The 10,403-nt window shown below is 39.2% G+C and overlaps 2 protein-coding genes across 2 annotated transcripts; both read left to right on the forward strand.

The window, feature by feature from the left end:
• Nucleotides 1–555: 555 nt before the first annotated feature.
• On the forward strand, nt 556–1,632 carry LOC109341678. Its single transcript, XM_019579620.1, has one exon. It carries the CDS (start codon nt 556–558, stop codon nt 1,630–1,632), a length of 1,077 nt encoding a protein of 358 aa, XP_019435165.1.
• A 482-nt stretch (nt 1,633–2,114) lies between these two features.
• Nucleotides 2,115–8,987, forward strand: LOC109341679. Its single transcript, XM_019579622.1, has 5 exons — nt 2,115–2,444; nt 2,565–4,262; nt 4,347–5,511; nt 5,809–6,075; nt 8,725–8,987. The coding sequence occupies exons 1-5, from the start codon at nt 2,115–2,117 to the stop codon at nt 8,985–8,987; spliced, it is 3,723 nt and encodes a 1,240-aa protein (XP_019435167.1).
• The last annotated feature ends 1,416 nt before the right edge of the window (nt 8,988–10,403 follow it).

Here is a 10,403-nt window from a genome sequence, read left to right on the forward strand (position 1 = left end):
ATTATCAATCGTCCGATCATAATATTCAATTAGAATTTCGGATTCCGGCATTCCGAGTGAAAAATATTTAGAAATAAAATTTACCACAAAATAGGAAATAAAATTACAAGACTAAAACTAAACTAGACTTTCGTCTAATTCTTTACCGAAAATTCCCAGAAATTCATTTTCGAATATATAATTAATGAAAATATTAGTAAAATCTTATAATTCAAAATCGTAAAATTCGCGGTGTTACAGACATTCCTGGCTAATCTTGACAACCCTGCTTCTGCAGAGGTTATCATCCCGAAAGTCACGGCTCCAAAAATCCAGGAAATCCAAACCAAAAAATCCTTTGCTCAAGCTCTCAAGGCCACCTGCGACATCTCCATTTCTCAGTTGCCTCAGCCATGTATTAAGGGTGATGCCATAGCAATAAAGATCCCGGAGGAAGAGTACCAAGCTGGGCTCTAACGTTGTAAGACTCACCTTCATGGAAGGCTTATCTTATCCAAAGGGGATTCGCCCATCAAGTTCAATGAGCTTCGAGCAAAGCTACAGGGGCTATGGACCATGATTGGATCATGGAGCATGATCTCCTTGGGTCGTGGGTTCTACGATTTTTCTTTCTCCTCGGTTGAGGACATGAGGACGGTTTGTGCGGTGGGATCTTGGAGTTTGAAGCCTGGATTTTTGAGGTTGTCTTTGTGGACCCCAGATTTTAATCCTAATCTTCAGAAGATGTCTCACTCTCAGTGTTGGGTTAGGATTTTGGGTCTACCTCTTGAATATTGGAGCGCTAGGATCCTGTTCTCAATTGCTGGAGGGTTGGGGACCCCAATCTCCCTCGATGAAGCAACTACGAGTAGGTCATTTGGACATTTTTCCAGGATTCTGGTGGACATTGACCTCAAAGGTTCTCTGCCAAACCAAATTTTGGTAGAACGTGAAGGATTTGCCTTTTTTGTTTACATAGAGTATGAGAAGCTCCCCGAGTTCTGTTCTGGTTGTCAATCCATTGGTCACCTTATCTCTCAATATAGGAGAACTAGGAAGGATCAAGGAGTTGATGCTCTAAGGCCTAAGAAACCTGACCCTACTAGGAATGTTCCAAAGACCAATCCTGAAAATGAGACTGCCCCTAGCATTGGTAGCAAGAGAAGCAATACCCAACATATGGACTCTGACCCTAACAAGCTGGGACACTTGCCTAATGAAAATCTGGTGAATGATCTAACCATCAATTTGGAGTTCGATAACTGTGTTAATGTGCCAATGGATCATCTGCAAAGTTTGGAGGTTAGTGATTCAGATGAGTCAAATGATGAGGGGTCGAAAGACACTAGAGTGGATGACTCAATGGAGCCTGAGGCTAATAATGTTCAGCTTTTATCAGCTGAGAAGTTCACAGTCCAATCTAATGATCAAATCATCAATCCTCATGCAGCTAAGGAGTCAAGACTTGTGGGCAGACTTTGGGCTGATGAAGAGGAAGAGGACATGCCTGATAGGGGGGATCCTATCACTGCTGAGGAGGGAAATTATACAAAAGTGTTGACTAAGTCTCAAAAGAAAAAATTGAGACGAAAGCAAAGCTTGGAGAGAGTTCACTTTACCCGAAGGGGTGGCTACCTAAACGTTTCTAAATGAAGGTTCTCTATTGGAATAGTAGAGGCATAGGCAATCATAAAACTAGACTAGTCTTCAAAAAGCTTTGTTCTGAAAACAAGCCTGATGTTGTGTTCATTTCTGAGCCCATGGTGCCCTCTAATAAGATCAACCCCTTATTTTGGTCTGGTTTAAATCTAAAGCTCTTCACTGTGAATGATACGGGTAGCCTGTTGCCTAATATATGGGGCCTTTGTCAGGTTGGCCTCAATCCAACCATTGTCTCTAACACCTCTCAGCAAGTCTCCATCTCTTTGGTCTTGGATAGCCAGCTCATTTTTATTTGTGCTGTTTATGCTCACACTCAATATCTAATGTGCAGGCCCTTATGGTATGATATTCTTTCCCTGATTTCTGCCAATAATGGTCCTTGGTGTTGCATAGGAGACTTCAACTCTGTCCTGGGTGCCAATGAGTGCAGATGAGCTTCCCTGCCTAATAGACTTGCTTGTGATGATTTTAAGATGTTTTCTGAGATTGGGAGCTTGCACCATTTGCCAACAAGAAGTGCTGAGTTCACCTGGTCTAATAGAAGGAGAGGGGTGGCTCATACTGAAAAAAGATTAGACAGAACAATCTGTAATGATAGTTGGCTCTCAGCTTGGCAACACACTTCCTGCTTCACCCTTCCTAGATCTGCTTCTGATCATCATCCCTTGATGCTTTGCTCTTCCAATGGCTCTAACACTCTGCAATCTCATTTTAGATTCCATAAGATGTGGCTTCAGAATCAGGGTCTAAGAAGTATGGTTGAGGCTCACTGGTCCAATTATGTTGTTGGTTGCCCTATGTATGTTCTATCTAATAAGCTTAAGGGTCTTAAACTCATTTTGAAATCCTAGAACAAAGAGGTTTTTGGCAACATTCATTTAAGGGTTAAGAATGCCTTAACTTCTATTGAGCTCATCCAGTAGAAGCTCTCAGCTGAGGGCCAATCTGATCTTCTTTTGGCTCAAAAGGAGCTGCTAGTGGCCTTGAATTATGAAGAGGAGTTTTGGAAAGAGAAGTCTAGATTGAAGTGGAAGATCAATGGTGATAGGAATACTAGCTACTTTCATAAGATTGCCAAAATCATGTTTGCTACTAAGTCCATGTCTATGCTTAGAAAGGAGGATACAACTCTACTTGATCAACATGCAATTGAAGAACATGTGTTGGACTACTTCACCAACTTGTATGCCTCTGACAATGAAACTCTCCCTAGTAGCCTCATTAGCCAGGCCATTCCTCAGTTGGTTTCTGATGAAGACAACAGTATGTTATCCTCAATCCCTTGGAAGATCAGATCTGCTGTTTTTGCAATGAATGGTGAGGGGGCTCCTGGTCCTGATGGGTTTGGTGGTTGTTTTTTCCAAGACTTTTGGGATATCATTGGCCATGATGTGTGTCAATCTGTTATCCAGTTTTTCTCTCAGGGTTGGATCCTTCCCAATCTCAATTCTAATAATATTGTCCTAATCCCTAAGTTCTCTGGTGCTGATAGAATTGAGGACTTTAGGCCAATTGCTTTAGCAAACTTCCAATTCAAAATCATCACCAAAGTCTTGGCTGACAGGTTGGCTATTATTGCTCCAAAAATCATTTCAAACCAGCAGAGGAGCTTCATCAAGGATAGACATATTCAGGACTGCATTTGTTTTGCCTCTGAAGCAATTAATCTCCTTGACCACAAGACCTTTGGTGGTAATCTAGCTTTAAAGCTGGATATCAAGAACGCTTTTGATACTATTGATTGGAGGTTTCTATTGGACACTCTCAAGGCCTTTGATTTTTCTAATTCCTTCACCGACTGGGTAGGGGTCATCCTGAAATCTGCTAAGCTATCCATTTCTCTTAATGGTCATCTGGTGGGCTTCTTCAGTTGCAAGAGAGGGGTTAGGCAAGGTGATCATTTGTCTCCCCTTCTGTTTTGTTTGGCTAAGGATGTGCTCAGCAGAGGCTTAACCAAGCTGCTGGAAAGTGGGCAATTTAGCTCAATTTCGGGTCCTAGGATTGCCACTCCTAGCCATGTCCTATATGATGATGATATCCTAATTTTTTGTAAAGGGATCAAAAAGGATCTAGCTACAATTAAGGATCTGTTTCTGGACTATGCTAAAGTTTCTGGCCAATGCTTAAACCTAAGCAAGTGCAAGTTCTATTCCACTCAAGCCAATGCTAGGAAAATTACCAAGCTCACTCACTGGTTGGGTTTTGGTGCTGGTCAATTGCCCTTCAACTATCTTGGTGTCCACTTATTCAAGGGAAAGCCTAAGGCTATCCATTTGCAACCAATTGCTGACAGAATTGTCACCAAGTTGGCCAAGTGGAAGGGGTCTTGCCTCTCTATTATGGGTAGAGTCGAGCTCGTTAAATCTATCATCCATAGTAAGTTAACCTTCAGCTTTCAGGTCTACAATTGGCCTGTTAATTTACTCAAAAGGATGGATAGTTGCATAAGGAACTTCATCTGGTCTGGGGACACTCAAGTCAAAAAACTTGTTACTGTTGCCTGGCATAAGGTTTGTTGCCCTGTTAGTGAGGGTGGCCTTGGCATAAGATCTCTCTCAGCCATGAATCAAGCTGCAATTCTCAAACTTGCTTGGGATATGAGATGCTCCTCTCAAGAATGGGCCACTTTTTACAGGAAGAGATACTCTAAAAGGATCACCTACACATAGTCCTCTGTTTGGCCTAGTATCAAGATTCATTGGCAGCTGATCAAGGACAATTCAATCTGGTTACTGGGTGATGGCTCTAGCATCAACTATTGGTTGGACAATTGGCTTGGCTCCTCTATAGCTGATCTCCTTGCAATTCCTTATCCTATCTCTTCTGTTCTTCAAGCCAGAGTTGCTGATTTCATGCAGGATTCTTCCTGGATCATTCCTGAGTGGTTGGCTAGGCTCCATCCTACAGTGTGTCAGCAAATTATGAATACTCCAATTCCTAGTGCAACTACGGATGATAGACTGGCTTGGTTACATTCTATAGATGGATCTCTTAGCATGAAAGAGGCCTACCTTTTCACCAAGCCTGCCCAAACTCATCTCAACTGGTGCAAGCAGGTTTGGTCCATATCAATCCCTCCCTCAAAATCCTTCCTTACATGGAGGCTTTACAATAACAGATTGCCTACCGATGAGAATTTGAAAGCCAGAGGCATGGCTATGGGATCCATTTGTAATCTCTGTTGGACTAGTGAAGAGACTTCAACCCATTTGTTCTTTCAGTGCAGATTTGCTACTGATATCTGGAACTGGTTGAGTAGCCAACTTGGTTTTAGAGTTGACAATGCTTCCATTCAATCCTTGATGGTCATCTCTAAAAAGTGGAGCCCTCAAGTCAATTTGGTCATAAGGGCTAGCATTATTAATTCTATCTCTGCCATCTGGTTCTGCAGGAACAAAGCCAGATTTGAGAATTTATCCATTTCCATTGCCCATGCAACGACAAAAGTAAAAAATGACACTTCCTTCTCTGGGAACTTTTCCAATCTTTGTGTCAGGTCGTCCATGAATGAATTCTCAATCCTGAAGGCTTTCAATGTCACTTGCCACTGCAACAAGGCTCCCTCAATTTTGGAGGTGACTTGGAACCTCCCTGCCTCTGGTTGGGTCAAAATAAACTCTGATGGGGCTGCTAAGGGCTCTCCTGGCCATGCAGGAGGAGGTGCTATCTTTCGGGGCACCTTTGGTAGTTGCCTTGGTTGCTTTGCCTCCTACTTCAATATTCAGGACTCTCTTTATCCTGAAGTCCTTGCTGCAATCTTGGCTATCCAAATTGCATCCTCTAAAGATTGGCTTCTTGTGTGGCTCGAGTGTGATTCATCTTCGGTAGTGGAGATCTTCAGGGGTACCATGGTGGTTCCTTGGAAGCTAAGTAATCTAATGCTCAAGTGTAGGAAGACCATGTTGGCTATGCAAATCAAGGTTTCTCATATATATAGGAAAGGCAATGTTTGTGCGGATAAATTAGCCAATTATGGTGTAAACTCTCGGTGTGATTCTTGGTGGACTAGTCCCCCTTCTTTTATTTTGCATGATCTTCATAGAAACAGATTGTTACTTCCGAATTATAGGTTTAGGAATTGTAATGGCTCCTTGTAATCAGTCTTTCTAATCTATTGTGGATGTGTTCCACCCTTGCCTTAAAAAAAATTGGTGATACAAATTGTAGGATTTGATGGGATTGAGATCCATGGGGCCTACGGTTACCTACATGAGCAATTTATGAAGGATGCAGTGAATGACCGAGCAGATGAATATGGTGGATCCATTGAGAACCGATGTAGATTCACTTTAGAAGTTGTTGAAGCTATTGCGAATGAGATAGGACCAGAAAGAGTTGGTATTAGACTATCACCTTATGCAGAATTCATGGAAAGTGGAGACACAAATCCCAAAGCATTGGGTCTCTACATGGCTAATGCCCTTAACAAATATGGTATCCTATATTGTCACATGGTTGAACCAAGAATGAAGAATGTTCTTCAAATAGATGATCAATGCCCTCATAGCCTAGTACCAATGAGAAAAGCCTTTAATGGAACATTCATAACTAATGGAGGATTTGATTATTAAAGCCCAGCCCAATAATTGCTCACACATTAGACGTGTTTTTTTACTTAAAGCCTAGCCCTAAACACAATTAATTAAATATAAGGGAGAAACATAGCAGTGGAAGAAAAAAGACAAAACATATGTGTTACAAGGAGAATAAATAAGAAATGCATAATGTTGATCATCGATTAAACGAGATTGATATTATTCTTATTTATTGGAACTAAGCAATAATTTCCTATGACAATATAAATTTCCTTTTTGTATTTAATAATGTCTAATAAATATGTTTTTTATTTGGAAATTCAAAACAATAGTTATATGTTTATTATTGTTAACAATAAAGAAGATCCCATGCAGCTATTTATTTGCAAAGACAAGACCTAGAGACAAAACGTTTATTGTTAAATGAATACATAGTTAACAAATCATAACAAGCAGCACCATTTGATCATGTATTATAGAACACCCTGGTAATGCTTAAAACATGTACTTTAAAACATACTACTATTGAAATTTATTGTAAGGAAGTCACATAAATCCCACCCAATTAACATCCATTTCGAGTTTAAAGAGAGAATTGATAAAGTGCTGCTAACACTAAAAACTCAAGGACATAACCAGTTTCAATAGTCGTATTTAAATCATTGCACATATCATTAATCCTTCTATAGACAATCCTACTCAACATAATCCCAAGATCAGAATGGAAGGCCTAGATGCAGTTTGTAGTGGATCGCAAGCGCACCAGAATAAAAACTTCCTTGTGCACAATTTTCTATCCCTTATCTCATTTACTTTCGATCCTAACATTCTTGTTAATTGATTAAATATGAGTTGTATGTTATACTCTGTGTTATCATTCTGTAACTTCTTTAATCAATTGATTTTTAAAGATTGGTAATTGGTAACTTGTTGTGCAAAAAACCTTAAAATCAAGAAGTGCAAGATTCAGAATAATCGATTATCCACAAGCATAATCGACTAAATCCAAGCATTGCTTAATCGATTAAAACCAGACATAATCGATTAAGTGCATTAGTTTTCATATCTGTGCAAAATACAGGAAAAACGGAATAAGTGATCCGCTATACCTATTCACTCCCCTCTATGTGTGTTCTGACCTGCTGGTATCCAACATCACTTGGGTCAAAGGTATGGGCAGAACGATGAGTCAGCTCGAGATGTTTATGATCACTGCTGATTGAGCCCTAAAATGGCATTCTTTGATCCAAAAAGGGTTGAAAAGGCATGTCTATGATCATTGTATTGTTGTCCTATCTAAAAAAATTGGGGCTTGAAACCTTTTAGAGTGATCAATGTATGATTGAATGATAATGATTTTGAATTCTTTGTTGAGAAGAAATGGACTAAACTCTCGTCATCTGGTTGGAGTATGCTTGCTCTAAAGGGGAAATTCAAACAATTAAAATATATTTTGAGGATTTGGATCAAAGATAATTTTGGAGACATTAACAAAAAAAAAATTGACATTTCCACTTTCGGGATTCATGATCTTGATTTGAAGAATGATTCAACCACCTTAATGAAGAAGAACTCCTAAACATATCTGATCTTTGGGCAGACTTATAGCAAGCTAGGTTGACGCAACATAATCTCCTCTTTCAAAAAATCTAGATTCATATGGCTTAAGGAAGGTTATACTAACTCTAAATACTTTTATGGGCTTATCAATAGTAGAAGGAGACGAAACATTATCTAAGGTTTGAGCATCAATGGCCAATGGATTGAGGATATCCAGTCAGTGAACATGGGGTTCATAGTCAAATTGAGTACTCACTCTCTAAGCATAATCGATAGCTCCCAACTCGCCCTATTTCAAACAATTATGTAATGTTGATAATGTTGCTCTCACAACCACTTTCGATGATGAGGAGATCAAAGGTGTTATTTGGGACATCAATGATGGAAAGATCTGAGGGAATGACGACTTTAATTTCAAATTCATCAAAGTTTTATGGAATTTAGTGAAGGGTAAGATCATTGCCATACTTAGAGATTTTCATGCCAATGATAAAATCACTAAAGGTATCAATTTCTCATTCATGTTTTTAATCCCGAAGAAGACCAGCCCACAACACATCGAGGATAACAGGCCGATTTTTCTAATCGGTTGTTAATACAAGATCCTTACAAAGTTGCTCGCTACTTGATTGTTGAAAGTGTTAGGAAATGTCATCATTGATACTCAATCAGCTTTTTTGAAAGGCATACCAATTCTTGATGGTGTGGTTAGCATCAATGAAATCATCAATGATGGAAGAGAACTAAACATCATTTCACCATTTTTCCTAATTGATTTCGAGAAAGTTTTTGATTCCGTCCCTTGGAGCTTCATTGACCACATGATGTCTTGATTAGAGTTTTGCCAAAAATGGAAAGGTTGGATTATAGAATGTTTGACCACTACAACAACCTCAATCCTTGTCAGCAATAGTCCTACGAAGGAGATTCACCTTCAAGTGGTCTACGACAAGGAGATCATTTATCCCTTTTTCTTTTCTGATTGTAGCCGAAGAGCTTTCTGGTCTCATGAGGCAAGCCATCTTGCATCACCTTTTCACACCCTACATGGTGGGACTTGATGATTTTCTGATTGTAGCCGAAGAACTATCTGGTCTCATGAGGCAAGCCATCTTGCATCACCTTTTCACACCCTACATGGTGGGACTTGATGATGTTAATGTCTCTCTACTACAATTTGTTGATGACGCTATCTTGATTGATGAATGCTCACATCATTTGGGCTATAAAAAGTACTTTGAGATTGTTTGAGCTTTCTTATGACATTAAAATTAATTTTACTAAAATTATATTGTTAGGGTTGATCGTCGAGGAGGATCGCATTAAAATATTAGATTACTCGCTTCAACGAAAACTTACTCCTCATTCTTTTTTTCTTATCTAGGAATCTCGATGTGTGTAAATCATAGAATACATGAAACTTGGAAGCCTTTTATTGAGTGACTTCAAACCATAACCTCATATTGGAAAGTGAATCAGACTTCATTTGGCGTCTCGGTCATCCTGATAAAAGTTGTATTATCTTCTTTTCATGTGTACTACTTGTCCTTTTATGAAGCTCTTCTTATTGTCGTTCATTGTATCCATAAACTTCAAAGAGATTTTCTCTTGTGTGAGACTGGTAGAAAAGGAAGATTAATTGGGAAAATGTGTGCAAAATTAAGTCTAGGGGGGTTAGGTGTTAAAGATATCCATTTATTCAACATGGATCTTCTTAGGAAATTACAGTGGCGTATGATTACTAAGAGTGATGATCTTTGATGCAAAGTGTTAAGATCTAAGTATGATCAGGATACTACTAATCCTTTGGGGCCTAGGTTGAGGATTTCTCATTGTAAAAAATCTTATTAGGTCAAGGATTAACGTAATCTTCATATTAGGGGTTTCGATAACAACTATTGGTTCGGGAGATGTATTTCCATTTTGAATGGGATGAAACTACTACTAGCTTTTGGCATGACGTAACACCGCGAATTTTACGATTTTGAATTTTAAGATTTTATTAATATTGTTATTAATTATATTTTCGAAAATGAATTTCTGGGAATTTTCGGTAAAGAATTAGACGAAACTCTAGGCGAGTTTTAGTCTTGTAATTCTATTTCCAATTTGGTGATAAATGTTCATGATTTTTGGAGACATCCGGTTTCGGACCGCTGTCGAGGCCGAATCTCTCCCGGTACGGTTCAAAAAGTGGTTTTTGAGTTCCGTAACTCGGAATCGAATTCCGATTGCGCCGTTGGCTTCGTAATTTCATTTCGAGTCAATTTAGACCCTGAGTACACCTATACCTATTTTCTAAATATTTTTCGCTCGGAATGCCGAAATTCGAAATTCTAATCGAATATTAAAATCGGGCGATTTATAATACTCGATCGAGTATTGGCCAATAATACTCGGGCATGTTTATCGCACATGTCCGCCAAATGGTCATTTCGCGTTGGGATGCGAAATTTGCTTTTCCATAAAGCAAACCTCACATCACTTTCTCAAATATCTCATGAGCTCATCATTAGCCACCCTAGGAGATTTTTGATGATTGCCTAGAGGGAAATCTCTGATTTCCCTTCTCTCCTTAAACCCTCACACTTCACACTTCACTCTCACACTCTTTCATTTTCAAAGAGAAGGTAAATCCTCTCTTCATCTTTTCCTCTCATTCCTCAT

This window comes from Lupinus angustifolius, unplaced genomic scaffold (genome assembly GCF_001865875.1).
Source record: "Lupinus angustifolius cultivar Tanjil unplaced genomic scaffold, LupAngTanjil_v1.0 Scaffold_573, whole genome shotgun sequence".
NCBI classification, from domain to species: domain Eukaryota; kingdom Viridiplantae; phylum Streptophyta; class Magnoliopsida; order Fabales; family Fabaceae; genus Lupinus; species Lupinus angustifolius.